This window comes from Pestalotiopsis fici (assembly GCF_000516985.1).
Source record: "Pestalotiopsis fici W106-1 unplaced genomic scaffold PFICI_Scf_7, whole genome shotgun sequence".
NCBI lineage: Eukaryota > Fungi > Ascomycota > Sordariomycetes > Amphisphaeriales > Sporocadaceae > Pestalotiopsis > Pestalotiopsis fici.
In genome coordinates, this window is record NW_006917097.1 from 671856 (window position 1) to 686689 (window position 14834).

At 49.2% G+C, this 14834-nt stretch overlaps 6 protein-coding genes across 6 annotated transcripts; 2 read left to right on the top strand and 4 right to left on the bottom strand.

The window, feature by feature from the left end:
- Nucleotides 1-183: 183 nt before the first annotated feature.
- Nucleotides 184-2095, top strand: PFICI_09846 (uncharacterized protein; the record flags this gene model as incomplete). Its single annotated transcript, XM_007838427.1, has 4 exons — nt 184-488; nt 544-1253; nt 1767-1866; nt 1939-2095. 4 exons carry the CDS (start codon nt 184-186, stop codon nt 2093-2095), a joined length of 1272 nt encoding a protein of 423 aa, XP_007836618.1.
- A 1050-nt stretch (nt 2096-3145) lies between these two features.
- On the bottom strand, nt 3146-4299 carry PFICI_09847 (uncharacterized protein; the record flags this gene model as incomplete). The annotated part of the gene is made up of 3 exons (XM_007838428.1): nt 3146-3368; nt 3440-4116; nt 4183-4299. The coding sequence occupies 3 exons, from the start codon at nt 4297-4299 to the stop codon at nt 3146-3148; spliced, it is 1017 nt and encodes a 338-aa protein (XP_007836619.1).
- An 850-nt stretch (nt 4300-5149) lies between these two features.
- PFICI_09848 (uncharacterized protein) lies at nt 5150-6764 on the bottom strand (the record flags this gene model as incomplete). Its single annotated transcript, XM_007838429.1, has 3 exons — nt 5150-5178; nt 5229-5683; nt 5740-6764. The coding sequence occupies 3 exons, from the start codon at nt 6762-6764 to the stop codon at nt 5150-5152; spliced, it is 1509 nt and encodes a 502-aa protein (XP_007836620.1).
- Nucleotides 6765-8780: 2016 nt separating this feature from the next.
- Nucleotides 8781-9731, top strand: PFICI_09849 (uncharacterized protein; the record flags this gene model as incomplete). Its single annotated transcript, XM_007838430.1, has 1 exon — nt 8781-9731. The coding sequence occupies one exon, from the start codon at nt 8781-8783 to the stop codon at nt 9729-9731; it is 951 nt and encodes a 316-aa protein (XP_007836621.1).
- A 538-nt stretch (nt 9732-10269) lies between these two features.
- Nucleotides 10270-11669, bottom strand: PFICI_09850 (uncharacterized protein; the record flags this gene model as incomplete). Its single annotated transcript, XM_007838431.1, has 3 exons — nt 10270-10748; nt 10816-11320; nt 11391-11669. 3 exons carry the CDS (start codon nt 11667-11669, stop codon nt 10270-10272), a joined length of 1263 nt encoding a protein of 420 aa, XP_007836622.1.
- Nucleotides 11670-13013: 1344 nt separating this feature from the next.
- PFICI_09851 (uncharacterized protein) lies at nt 13014-14834 on the bottom strand (the record flags this gene model as incomplete). Its single annotated transcript, XM_007838432.1, has 5 exons — nt 13014-13244; nt 13302-13466; nt 13524-13841; nt 13892-14459; nt 14512-14834. The coding sequence occupies 5 exons, from the start codon at nt 14832-14834 to the stop codon at nt 13014-13016; spliced, it is 1605 nt and encodes a 534-aa protein (XP_007836623.1).

Sequence of the window (14834 nt, forward strand, 5' to 3'; positions counted from 1 at the left end):
GGTAGTCCATTCATTCGTTCCTTACAGCCTTGTTTCTATCTTCGACAAAAGTGTCTGCGACTCTTTTCTTGTCATTTCAACCTTTTTCGACAATCGGTCTGGGACCCTTTTTTTCAACAACTTACAACTTCTTAGTATTTATTGTTACTCGAGGAAGAGTTAGGATATTCGAAATCAGTCAGAATGTTGGCCAAGAGTGTACTTGTCGGGCTTCTCAGCCTCGCCCTCGCCGTTGAGGGTTCCGTCATCGGTAGCCCCTTCGAAAATGTCCTCACCGAGCGCGCGAGCCGAACCCTTCAAGTTCGACAGAACCGTAACGGTAACAAGAACGGCGGCAACCAAAACCAAAACCAGAACCAGAACCAGAACCAAAACAACGGCAACAACAACGCTGCTTCTGAGACTTGTTTGAGCGCCAATGCCGTTCAGACTGGCAGTGCCGCCGATGGTTCACAGGGTGCCTCCGCTGGCCAGGCAAACTCTGCCACGTGAGTGTGACTTGCTCAATCCCTCATGACTACTCCTACTAACCATAGACTCAAGGGATGCTGCCAACTTCATCAACTTCTGCTCTGGTGAGACTTTGACCAACGGTCTCCAGCAGAAGGGAGGTTCCTGCAACGGTATTCCCATGGGCAAGATTCCAGCTCAGGCCAAGACGATTTCTGCCGTCTTTGTCAACCCCCAGAACGGCGACAACATTGCAGCCAACCAGGACTTTAGCATCCAGGTCCAGGTCGCCAACTTGGCTGCTGGTACCTTTACCAACCCCGATAGCACGTACTACTCGGCTCCTCAGGATCTGGATGGCTCTGGAAACGTTATTGGCCACACTCACGTTGTCGTACAAGACACTGGCAACAGCTTGAACCCTACTACGCCTCTCGATGGTACTCAGTTTGCCTTCTTCAAGGGTATCAACGACGCTGGTAACGGAAATGGTCTGCTCGCTGCTGATGTTGCTGGTGGCCTGCCAGCTGGAAACTACCGCGTTTGCTCCATGACCAGTGCTGCCAACCACCAGCCTGTCATTATGCCCATCGCTCAGCGTGGTCCTCAGGATGACTGTGTCCGATTCACTGTTGGTGGCAACAACAACAACGCGAACAACAACAACGCCAACAACAATGCGAACAACAACGCCAACCAGAACCAAAACCAGAACCAGAACCAGAACCAGAACCAGAACCAGAACCAGAACCAGAACCAGAACCAAAATCAGAACCAGAACCAGAACCAGAACCAAGGCAATGGTTAGTATTTTTCCTATGTATCTCGTACCCTCACTGTCCACAAAACTTTGCATCATCCGCACAAGTCATCCACACTAGCACGCAGGACCTTCTCTCTTGCCATACACTTGACACAGGGCGCATCCTTTCCAAAGACAACAGCAGACTCTTCCTCCTCCAAAACAGCAGGTTCCTCCAATATCACAAGCAGAGCACACATCTCCAGCAACTCCAATCATACATGACCTTAGCACACCACCACCACTTTACCTGCAGCACCGCCAAATCTCTGCATTAATAGGTAACTAACTCAAAGCTACAGCAAACGGTCGTGGCGTAAGTAACAAAAACTCTACCTGAATCATGAGCGAATCTGCTTTCGACAAATCCAACTCGACATCGATATTGGCACTGGGGATAATAGCCAGCTGCGGTCACGAGCGAAGAGTCTGCTGAACTCGACACTTTGTCAATCAATTATCACAAATATACTCATGCTTTTGAACTCGTATACTGACTGGAATGATGATATAGCGACAGCGGGGACGGGGTCGACAGTAAGCGCCGCGTTGGCCGGGATTTCGGCTCCAGCGGTGACGGATTCCGGCAATGCCGACAGACCTTTTGAGGTCAAGTAAGTTTTCCCTACCATGGGTACTACCCAATTTCATACATCAAGCATGGGCCTAACAATTTTCTTTCACAGTGGCAACACGTTTGTCAACAAAGCTGCCGCGGTTCAACGTGCTTGCGATATCCAAATGAACGGCTGCGCGGACGCTGTCAACGGCGGCAAGGCAAGTGGTGTCACTGTTTCTGACTGCCAAGCGCAGCAGCAGACGTGCATTGCTTCGGCGTCTTAAACCTTTTCTGGGAAAAGTGCATAAAGACCCTTTTTACATATTTTTGAGAGAGGGTTGTCAAGGTGATGAGAGGGCGTGTGCTGGCTGGCTGATGATAGTTGTTCAGTAGAGTCGGGTAATGGGAGTTTTTGACAGTCAGCAAGCCCTTTTCCCAGGACATGCACTGTATGATGGTGTTCCGGATCTCCTGGAGGGTTCTTTTCCAGCAAAAAAAGCCCTTCGTTTGCTTATATGGAATGGCCCATAGTCTTTATGTTTTAATGATCGTTTACATCCTATACCATCGTCATGTCTGTATACTTAGAAGAAAATTTTGTTGTTTACATGCTACAACACCACAAAAAACCAAAAATCACATTTCTTTGCGTCATCCCTCCAGTAATCCCCCCCTTCAATGAGTTGACCTTCTTTTGACAAGCTGTCAACTGGAACTGAATACACCAACCCAGAAAGCAAGTCACCACAGATTGCCCGAACTGGCAGGGATTCTTGGACCTAGCCGCCAAGCTTGCAGTTTCGCACTCTGCGACACGGGGCGAGGCTCAGACTGTCTGATCCACATCGGCCCTTGTCTTTGTACTTTCGGCGGCACTCACGAAATTGTGTATTCCTCCATGGTTGATTTTTGCCTGCCATCACCAAGGCTGCGTTCGTGACTGCACGGAATGTGGCGTGTTTATCGGAGTTGTTTCTACCCGAGCTTTTTTTACCCCTCGCTAAGAGCGATTGAACCTAGAAACCACGGAGCATGTGAACTCCCTAGGGGTTCATATCAATTCAGAATAAAGAATTGCCGATATCCAAGGCCTTGAAGGTTTCGTCATTTTCTATGAAGAGGTGGGATGAAATGGTATTAAGCCTCCTGCCTGATGTGTACTGCTAGCTCGACTATAATAATAACTTGCACAATCGCTTGGACTGGTTCAACTAAAAATAGATCAGCAGCAATCGCCGCGGATCAGCAGAAATTGTGCAATTGCACAGACACTCGCTATTTGGCGATCTGATCTCTTTTGCAAACGTCATTAACCGTCCCCTAAATGACCGTGATCATTGCTCGTCTTCCCATGGCATATCTTCTAGCTCCGCGTGCGACCTGAAGAGGGCGTGATCATAGTCGGGGGCCATACCATTGCCTTCCTCCTCCATGTCAAGATAACCCGGCGCACACCTCTCAATGGCCTCCATCCAAAGATCAATATCACAGCCCTGAGGGAAGTATCTTTCACGTTTGGATTCGAGCAGATCGAGCATCGGCTCCTCCATATCAATACTAGAGAGTTTTTGTAGATTAGCAAAAGACGTTACTGATTAATAGTCGTTTATATACGAGAAAACACTTACGGGCCAACCCAGCCGGGCCCAGGGATTCTGTCATCGGTACGAATCTCATCGAGCGGCTTGCACAGCACCGTCATGCGGATGTACTCATTCTTAAAGGCCGGCGGCCACACGCGCGCCTGGTCGCGCACCTGACCATTGTTGTCCAATTCGCACAGGAGCAGGAAGCCCGTCTCGAGCGCCTCCCGGTCCGCGAACAGCATCAAGTTGTCCCACCGGTGACAAATGACCCTGCCCGCGACCGTCATGGCTATGCTATCAAAATCGGCGTCTTCAATGTAGCACCATTGCAAAAAGTCTGCCGGCGTCACAGCGGCGGCGGCAACGGCCGGGTGGGGCACGACGATGCCGACGGTGCTGTTCTGCTCGTCAAACTGGCTGCCGTTCTCGCCGTCGAGAGCGTACAGCATGATGCGCACCTTTGTCCAGAGCGCCCGGCCCCGCGCGTCCAGCGGCCACGGGGCTATCAGCTGGGTAAAGGCGACCGACTTGCCCATCTTGCGGCCCTTGTCGCGGAGCTGTGGCGGACACCATGACGCGCCGTTCCGGATCGGCGCCCGCCGGTGGTAGGCGTCGCGGTCCTCCTGGCGCATCTGCGCCCATTGCTCGACGAGTCTCCGTCGTTGCGTCACTGCGAATTGGTCATCTTGGCTCTGGGGCATGCATTGTCCGGCATTTTCCTTGTCGCTAAGTGTTAGTAGAGGAGAAAGCGATTAGTAACTGAGGTAGCGTGGAAGGCCACGCACCTCGAGAAAGAGCTGCCAAGCCTTGATGTGCTCTTTGAGAGAGTCATATATTGGCTCTTCGTTAAACCTGACATGGGCTGGAATTCCACCAGGCCAATAATTATGCGTGTTTTCCATCGTGAAGAATGTGATTTGACCAGAGCAGCTTGTGAACAGCCGGCTCGGAGGTAGTTTATTGTAGATTGGTCTGGCTGCGGCAGCCTAAAATCCACCAGCGACGAGCGGTATCCACCAGCGACCATCATGGATATCAACTCTTTGAACTTGTACTATGCCAATTGCACTCGCAGAAGCACAATTCAATTTTGAACATCAAGACTTTGAGAAGCAGAGCGCTGAGAAGGGGCCTGATGGGAGCGACTGGTATGTCAGCCCGTCACCGCATAGCATTCGAAGTTAGACGAGCACACAAAATCGTCAGAGTACGGAGGGAGCTGAAAAAAATTGACTGGACTATCTATCATCAGTCACATGGTTTCTATCATCATTTGTAAATCACATTGGGAATTTGCCGACAGAAATGGGATTATGCTTTGATTGCTAATTCAGTTCCATGCTGAAGACTTATCCAGGACTATTGTTCCACTACCACTACCACTACCACTGGAGCTAGACGATTATTGACTGGATTCTTATTGACTTGATTGTCATTGAGTTCTACTCTCTTGCGGTGCTTTAGTGCAAAAATTAACTCCCTCATCCAAGAGGCCACTAGCATGAGCAACAAGACTGTGATTGTGCAAGCGTTAAGCATGCCTGATCACACATTTCCCCAGTTTCCGAGACTCGATCCCTGAGACATGATAATCTGTTCGCAAGGGTCTGGAAACGATTCAATTGAAAGAGCGAACGATGGTACTATACTTGACTTGCAAGTTTGTACTGTCCGAAGTTTCCATTTCCATGTCGAATTGACCGCGGAGTCACGTCTACTCAGTCCAATTCCAAGAATCACAACCGGTTGTACCTACAACGGCGACAAGCCATAACCTTGCACTGCCGACATTCATAGATGAAGCAAGGCATCACATCGCGACATTCCTCACATCGTCGGGGACCTGGCCGGTTACTCCAGCGATCGTGACTGCACTCATGATTGTATCTCAGTCTTTGCATGAGCGATTCAAGTCGTTGCTGCCGATCACGGTGACGTGCAGTGTTACCGTTATTGCTGGGGTTGAGCTGTGGAACAAAATTCTCATAGGTTGTCATGACCTCTCCTACCACTGACGGCGCCTGTGATGTATCAAGAATGGCCGGTTCATGAGCGTTAGGCTCAGCGGGATGCTCCTGGGCATCGTCTTCGATTGGTGCTGGCAGGTTGTCATCAGCCTCCTGCCTAGGTAGGACAGGCCCTTCTGGGACAATATCGTCGTGACCTCGATCACGAGCATCTATCTCGTTGGCACGCTCGTAGAGCCGACGCTCATCCCATTGGTCGCAATGACAGGTTTTCCACTGAGCGCCACAAACGTAGCAGAATTGAAACCCGCACCGACACCTGACCAGAATGAGCGAGAGTCGTATGAAGGAATGGATTCTGTATTGTAAACTCACGTGATATGATTGCACCCCGTGTTCAATTCCACCATGCCCCAACAATTCTGACAGCGCTGCCAATTTTGTTCCCTGGCAAGCTCTATCACCTGTTGGAGTGGTCCGTCATTGGGGCAGTCACCGCCATGCTCAGCACTCTTGCATGTCGTACAAGTGCGAAGCCCACATGCATCACAAACGGCTGTGTTTTCGGAGCAGTTCTCGCGCGGTATGAACTGGGCGCATTCTGAACTATGGCAGTATGTTCGATTGGGCGTTGAGAACTCGATTGCCTTTTTGCGAAATTGCCGACACAAGTCTGCACTGAGGAAAAGTCGATTCCGTTCCAGAGGTATAGGTAATCTGCAGCATCTTGGGGGGAAAAGGCTTTCGTCGATCATGGCATCTCGAAATAGGCGCGAGAGACACTCTCGGCAATACTCGTCACCACATGGAGCCCTGGCGACATCGGCAAAATGCTTGTGATTTCCGCAAGCTACACAATTGCGGGTTGGCCTTGCTTTTCTTTTGTCTCTAGATGCTGCCCAAGCAGAACTTTCGGGCAGATCGGCCACATCACTATCTCCATCAGTGTCATGACCTTCTTCGGGGTCATCGTCGGCCGCAATTTCTTCGATACCGTCAACGTATATGTATAGAAGCTTCTCAATAAACTCGTCGTCATCGTCATCGATAGTACGCTGAGCGTTCAAATCAGCTTCAAGCGTCGAAGGTGTGGCTCCCTGGCTGACTGCGATCGAAAGACTGTGGTCGTTTTCTGCGCGCCGTTCTTCCTCCTGCGAGATGGAAAGCGCTGGACCGTCAGACCGTATAGCTTGCTGAACGCTTCTCGCCATTCGTCTGTCAGCGGCGAATTCCTGGAGCAGGTTGATCTCCTGAAGATGCAAGTCCAGGGCAACATGTTGGTCTGTCTCGGTGCCGACAACCTGCTTGCCTTTGCCTACAGTGGCTGATAAGGCTTCCTCACAGTCTTCTAACAAGAGCCGAATAACGAGGGCAGCATTTTCATTGCCCATCTGCGACATGATTGCGGTTTGGATAGTTGCATCAGTAAAAGCCATCTCAGCGGTTTTGAATGAATGTTTTTGCCGAATAATTCTGCCGGGGGGGCCCTTCGATGCTTGTGTGGATATTTTGTCCTTATTTAAGTAATAGTTCATCTTACCGGGTACCAAGTATGTTTTAGTTTTTGGCTCCCAAGCAGCCCAAGGAAAACAACTTTAGGAAATGTAGGGACGAGTGATAGGCTGTTTCATATTCATGCGCAAAAGCTGGCCTGCACGGCATCAGGGCGGTGTGGTACATTTCAACACTTTCCGGGTGTACTCAAGCTAAGGCGCTATCCAACCAGAAGTATACTCTACATGAGAAGTTCTACATTCTAGCTGGACCTGGTTCAAGACTGTTATCATGCAACACTTGTCTTCATTCCGGCTACTAACACGGTACTTGACGCATCACCCCCTCCTTTGAATTGCTTTTGCAAACCGTAATTGCTCAAGTGAGAGGGGTTGGTTAATGGTTTTCTTTTCACAAACGATAACAAACTCTTTCAATCAAGAACAAGTGGCAACAACATAAGCAGCTGGTTTCAGCAGGGTAAGGAATCAATAAAGATGGACCTGAGAAATTCAAGCCTACCAGGATAAGGTATTCTAAATCTTGCGGTAGGCCTACCGCATACACAATATACGTCCCTTGCGGTGCATGAGGATTCTGTGCCAAGATTCGCATCTCAACCTGAACAATGATGTCTTTTTGGTGGCTCCATTAAAGCTTGATTCCACGCCACACCAACCCGCCAACTGATTGACCCTTTTCCGCCTTCACTACACAAGGTATTCTAAGGTATTTAATAACACATTATTGTAGAACAATATAGATGCGGAAGCCTCAATTTCACCAGCGACAGGCGGTGTCAACTGGTGGTTGTCGTGAAGAACTCCAGCAAGATTATAGCCATTGGCCATGTGTGCGAACTCAATTACGCATGCAAGCTGAATACATGCCACCCAAAAGGATCTCACCAAAATCATTCAAAACAGGGCGTCCTGGGGGTGCCCGTGCGGAGTTGTAGAGCAACGTGAACCAATGGTGGATGATCTCCAGCCACGCAAGGTGGCTTGCAATTTAGCAGACCAGAAGTACTGTATTCATGGAGTTTTACATACAAGAATATGTACGTTATTGTCCAGATGCATGGCCAATTTTTCAGCAGATCGAATTCAGGCAGGCATCAGCGTAGGCTGAATGAATGCGAGGAGAATCTGAAGCATCGCAACTTTCCTTCACTCTCTTCCAGCAAAGGCATTGTTGAAGGTCGTCGCGAGCAACTCAACAGCTACAATGTCTTTGGAGCCCGACTATTACCTGATATTTACCATATTGATAGTTGTAATGCTTTCTCTCTCTTTTTTGTTTTATTGCCCCAGTCAGGCAAGACTCAACTTTCCTACTGCTCTTGTCGGAACTGCAGCTGCTTGGTTTGCCTTCTTAGCATCACCCGTTAAATATGCACAATGGAGTCGATTGATCCCAACGCTTGCGCGTACTTCTCTGGCATTCGTATTCAAAATGCAACCCTGAGGTGATCAGGTTACCGGCCTGATTACGCAATTATCTGGAGTTGTTGCTTGTTTGGTTAAGGTTTTCCTACAATATCATGCCCGAGCTCACTATCGGATTCCGCGGGTTACCGAGACTATACAATAAAGTTGTGATATGCCTCATATTATAGTACTCTTTTTCGGCGTCGTCGGGTGCCGTAATTTAATAGTGTTTCTTTCAGAACCCTTCAGCAACCGGTAGTTCCGAAATTCTCAAAGATGGGATCCAGAAAAGATCAGTATACTCTTTCTACCTATGCCGTATCTAAGTTTGCCAATGCAACCAATCACCTCCCTTTTTGCCCTTCCTACGTGTCAAGCGACGTTTTGTTTGCTGACCAATTATAAAACCCTTAGATAATGACCAGAATGAACCTCCCAAAAACTTGGAGTTTAGAGTAAGGTTTTTCATTTCCATTTACGCTGCTTTCGGCCATGGCGCCACCAGATCGAACTATTCTCATCACCGGAGGAACCTCTGGCCTTGGTTACCAAGCTGCTGTCAATCTTGCCCGCCGATATCCGAATGCCATATTGATCCTTGCATCACGTAAGGATAACAATTCATCATCCGCTACCATCAAAGAATCCACAGGCAATCGAAATATTCGCTTTCTCTCCCTTGATTTGAGTGACCAGCGAAGCATTAGGGTTTTTGTCGCATCATTGCCAAAGGAAAATCTACCGCCAATTTCGATTCTGCTCTTGAATGCAGGTCTCCAATTCCCCGACGGCATCCGATACAACAACGACGGTATAGAGGCCACCTTTGCGGTAAATCACCTCGGCAATGCGCTCTTGTTCCATCTCCTCGTGCCGCTCTTGGCAGATGAAGCTCGCATCGTGATCACTGGCAGCGCAACACACGACCCGGCTCAGAAAACGGGTGTGCCAGATGCGAACTATACGTCTGCTGAAGAATTAGCACATCCAAAGGGTGACGCACTGAAAAACCAGGGCATCCAGCGTTACGCCACAAGCAAATTGTGTAATATGAGTTGGATGTACGCTTTGCACCGCAGAGTATCGCATCTAGCAAAGAAGTGGACGGTCGTGGGGTTTGATCCTGGCATGATGCCTGGTACTGGTTTGGCGCGTGAAGGAGGGCCGGTGTTCAAATTCGTGTGGCACTCTATACTCCCTAGGATGGTTCCTCTCATCCGTCGAATTGTACCATTCAGTGTATGGACTGTGCAAGAGTCGGGAGAAAATCTGGCTTGGGTCGCCAGTGAGCAGTCCACGACCGGTGTTCTTTATGATGGGAGAAAGGAGATTGATCCTAGCGATGCAACTAGCGACGAAGAGAAGCAGGAGGATCTTTGGGAATGGACTGTGAAGACGCTGGCAATTTCTGAAGCGGAAATGAAAGAGTTTCAATTGGATTGAAACAGTCATTAGACTGATTCAGAGCAGACCATGCCTATTATACCAAGAACACTACAAAATTCATTATCTCTACGCCTCTATTCTCCTCAATTTCGCTCATCAATTTTAATCGTCGCCAGGATGTCATCATTGGGTCAGAGTTAGGAATGACTTCACGTTTGTCGTGGTCGAGGAGTGTTTCGAACGGAAAAGTCTCATGATTGAGTCATTTCACACAAAGGATGCCATCCCCGCGAAACTCTGAAAGGCAAATACAGGAGAATGTTGCTGAAATATCGCAAAGGCTAAACCGAGTGATGTCGCGAAAGCGCCCGGGATGGACAAGCTGACTCTGGTGGGATACTTCAGGTCTACCACGACTGTCAACAGCACCGTGGTAGATGAGAAAGAAGGCTCTGGGCGAGGGTCGCAGAATTTTGGGCATCCTGGCTTGAGACCAGGCGGACGAGCAATGTGCAATTGCTCCGAGATATCTCTTCTGCAAAACAATGAATAACATATTGCTACAAATCTGTCGATTATGCCGAGCAAGAGTAGATCACTGGACCCTATACTTGTCTAGCAACTCTTTAACTCGTTCCGTATCAATAGCCTTGTGTAGCGTCCCGTCATATGCCTTGAGATCTTCGGCTTGACACAAAGAGTTCAAAATGGCCTCCTCAGTTGCCTCAGCCGTAGCAACAAATAGCGCATCGATAGAGCTATGGACCACCGTTTCGACAGTCTGTACCTCTACATCCCGGCGGAATCCCGCCCCGCTGACCTGCCCAGCCGGGGCTGAAGGCCGTCCTCCGGCGCGGCCAGCTGTCTCTGGGCTCGGGCGCTTCCATTCGTGCTTCATGAGCACCTCTGGCGAACAGTTCTTTGCAGTCGATAGCGCGATGATGATATCGCCGGACGAGTTGTAACCTGTGCCTAGGCCGCCACAAGCTATAATGCCAGTAGAGGCTCGAGCCGCAACGCGCTTGAGCTGATGCGGGAGCAGAGGCGCATTGGTCACTACGCATACAAGAATACCTAAGAAAATGGCAGATTGTTTCAGCATATCAGCGGCGTAAAAACCGTAATTGGGAACACGACTTACTGCCTTCAGACCCAGTTCTCTCGGTGCGGTCAGCTTCGCTAGCCGCCTTGCCCTTTTCGACATCGTCACGAACGAGAAGCTTGCCGATAGGAACACCACCAATCTGTAACATGGATTTCTGACCGAAATTGGTCTGCACCAGGACGCCAACAACAAAATCCTCCTTGCCGTCTCCACCCTGTGGTACGAGGCGGCTACTGGTTCCGGTGCCGCCCTTGTGACCGAGACACAACATGCCGGCGCCTCCACCGTGGCTGCCCTCGAGCACCGTCTGGCGACGGGCCGCGTCCTCAATGGCCTCGACGACCTGGTCGTAGTTTAGCGTCGACTTGAAGTCTTGAATGTCCGTGTTGCCGCCTCCCCAGGTCTCGCCGACCACGGGCCAGCCGTGGTGCGAGTACATTTGCTCGGCATTCTCTCCTAGGCGGCGGGACAGGTCAAAGCTGTAGTTGGTGAGGGCCTGGTACACTGATCCGCAAGACATTGAGTCTGTAAACGCAATGGGCTAAAACATGACGAGAAAATCTCGGTGAGTTATCGATTAATGTGTGCTCGGGAAACAAAATGCGACTTACCGAACCTGTGAATCCCCAGTCCTGGATAAAGTGCATTCCCGTCATCTCGCCACCACCATTGAACGTATGGACATTGGCATAAGACGGCTGCTTGCGCGTGTTTTCCGTTCCGCGAGGGTAAATGAGCGTCAATCCCACATGAACACCCTTTTCCTCATCGTGAACCGTCTTTTGCCCGACCTGCAAGTCGGGCACGTCGAGAATGGAGTTCTTGGGCCCGGGGGTGTAGTAGCCCGGACCGTAGCCAAGATCTCGAATGTGGGGTCTGGTGCTAGCCATTGCCGTGATTGTATAGTGGACTGCTCAGTGGGTGTTGGAGCGCTGGTGGGATGAGCCTCTTAGTCGCTCAGTGTCCTATACTCGTTCAGCCACAATAATGGATGGAATTGGCCCTTTCACTATATACTTGGACTATTGCGCATCGCTATCTCGCACCCGATATGCTCGTATTCGTCTCCGCCTTTTGTTGCTGGGGGGTTGAGTGATTACAGGGCAGTCGTAGGATTAGTAGCCCCTCTTTATTGAGTCAAAAGATGAAATCATATGAAATCATAGCAAGCTAGAGCTGCACTCCACGGCAAGTGACTCACGTTTCAAGGTTATGGGTTGTTGATTCTTGCTGGATGTGGAATACGGTCCTGTTCCATAGATTACAAAACAGCAACTTCACTTGGATAGGATTGCATTAGTTGAGTCAATCGTTTAATTATAGTCACCTATGTAGTTATCTCTACTTAATATAGTCGAATCACCGCACTGCAACAGTGATCGCCCCCTGTATCGTTTTCCAGAGCTCAAAAATGTAGTATAGCGCGGCAGGGGGTCAGCTTCTAGATGGGAATTCCCTAGTGGGAACATCGAGGCGAGGTGGATCAATGTGCCATGAACGATTAGGAAGGTCGAAAAACTTGGAAAGACTTTTACAGAAATATGTTTTTTGCTGCACTCTTAGTTGGGAGCATCTATTCGTTGTTTTTATGTAGAGTCAACACGAATTATTGATTTTTTTGCATACCTAGGTAGCTTGTGGGAATCGTTGTCGCATAGGTATATTCGCAATTGAGTTGGCCATCTCAACGTTGGAGCATAGTCACACAGGCGCAAACACAGACTGGCTAGCGATTGTGGAAACGGCTAAAAGTTATGGTGCAGCGAAAACCAATGCAAATGAAATGAAACAAGAGCTCACCAGACATGACAAAGGCTCGTTCAGTCAGACCTACGATACCCTCACGTTGCAAGCATTGGGTGGGGGAACTAGTTTTTTTTTTTTTTTTTTTTTTCGGACAACCTAGCTTCGACGGCATGGTGCATAGTGCTATGTAAGCCTCGAAAGCATTTTCATGATCATAGAACCATGCAGGTAGCACCAAGTCGAACCCGTGATATTCGCCCAGTTCATATGTTGCTCGTCTCAAATTTCTCGATTGGTGGTACAACGGTGCGTGTCGCCACGAGGAAAGCAATCGGTTTTTCCAAGGTCCCGGGCAGACGCAGTCGCAGTTGTCCTGTCCTCGCTGCTTTAATCAACAGAAGTCAAGGGCTGGGCCTGTCGATAATCTGTCGAGCAGCATTCCATCGAATCGAGAGCAACCGCCAAACTGAACCTTAGATCAGAATCATCTAATCTCTGGCGCGTCCAAATACATCAGGATATTCCTTCTCCAACCTCGCAGTCCTTTCCTTGCCGCGGATTCTTTCATACCAGACCCACCCAAAGGCGACGGTGAAGGTCAACACCATCAGAGGCATTGTGACCTGTAGGAATCGTTTCAGGGCCAAGAAGGAGAACATGTCATGATTGAGATCGCCATTGTCGCCCTGGTACTTGACAATATCAGTACTAAACAGTGTCTTAGGTTAAAAATTAGCATCCGTTTTACGACATGGACGTGAGCGTCTTGTTCTTACAGAAACAAAGGTCGGTGGAAGATACAGTAACGTTATGACTGTGATGACGCGCATTGCGATGGCCTCGTGTGAAGTTTCCTCGGCTTGGCGCCACATTGTCGCTGACAGCCGCGCAGCCCGGTCCGCCGATCGAGCTTGAAGTTGAACTTGAAGCAACTGGACGAACTATAACTAGTTAGACAAGTATTGTAATGTTTTCCTCGTATTCATGATTGGGCGTACCATTAATTTCCTGTCTGCCATTACCTTGGCGAGAAGTTTGGTGCGGCGTATTTGCATCTTTGCGTCATACACGAGTTGATGCAATCGACTTGTGAATTTTTGGACCTCTTTTTCGCAACTATGGCGTTCTGAGTTTGGGAAGTCTTCCTGTTTTACAAGCGATGTGTAGAATGTATCAAGTGAGCTCATGTTGTCTGCATTTGACTCGAGTGTTATGATGCATTCGTTGATTGTGTCTTCGTATGCTTGAGCGTGCATTAGCTCCTCCGTCCGTAGATGAGTTCGTTGGTCGGGGTTCGATAGTATCAGGCGAGATATCTGTGTACAAATCAGTGGAAATCATCGTTGTCAGCCAGGTTCACACCTACCACTTGTGCGACAGTCTCTTCAAGATGTTTGATATACAGCTGCCATCCCTCTGTAGACCATCTGACCAAATGCAACTGTATTTCTAAACTTGTCTTGAATGAAGCAGATAGCGAGTCGAGCTTCTGTCCGTGGTTCGGCTGGTCGGGAAAGACGTCTGTTATACGGTCCCGAAGAGCGCCATGGGGGTCGGCGAACATCCAGAACTGTGCTCCACTGCCTACATCAAGTTGATGATGAATTGCAGTCTGTCGGATTTGCCACAAGCTTCGGCCGGGTTGTGACTCCTTCATCCACTCTTTTCGATTGACTGACTTCAGACTATAGTTTATCTGGTAATGTCGCCCACTCCTCCCAAGTTCTGGTAATATTGCTCCTGGTTCTGGATCTGCCAGGTAGATCTCGGTTCGGAAAGCGTTGAAACGAAGCTCCGTGTTGATAGCTAAAGGAGCACCATATGCGTCCAGGAAATCAAAGAAATCTGGTGAGACTTGGTGATATGTCATCAATCGTGCCACACTTTTAGCGGAGACTGGTAACGGCGAAGTGACTGAGTCCAGGAGAAGGAAACTTTCTGATTGTCAGCGTCTTTCGTACGGAGCTGAGGCTAGTGTACACTTACACGAAACGGCACCTTGGATCCTTCTTGGTGGCGATCGAAATATCGCTGGAGCCTGTATACGAGGCATCACCTAACCACTTCTTGATTTCCACATCGGAGTAGAGCTTCCGCCTGTCTACTCTGCCGTCGGAGAGTACATCGGCAATAGCCACGTTCGTATTGTGGTCATCTATAAATAGATATGGCGTCCGCTCCTGAAGACGATCGTGAATACGCGACAGCATCGGGGTGCCATGTGCGTCCCTACGGATAATATTGAGTGGGTATTGGTCGAACTGCGCGTAGGATTCCGAAAATGCATTGGGAAGGCTAATTGTAGCCAT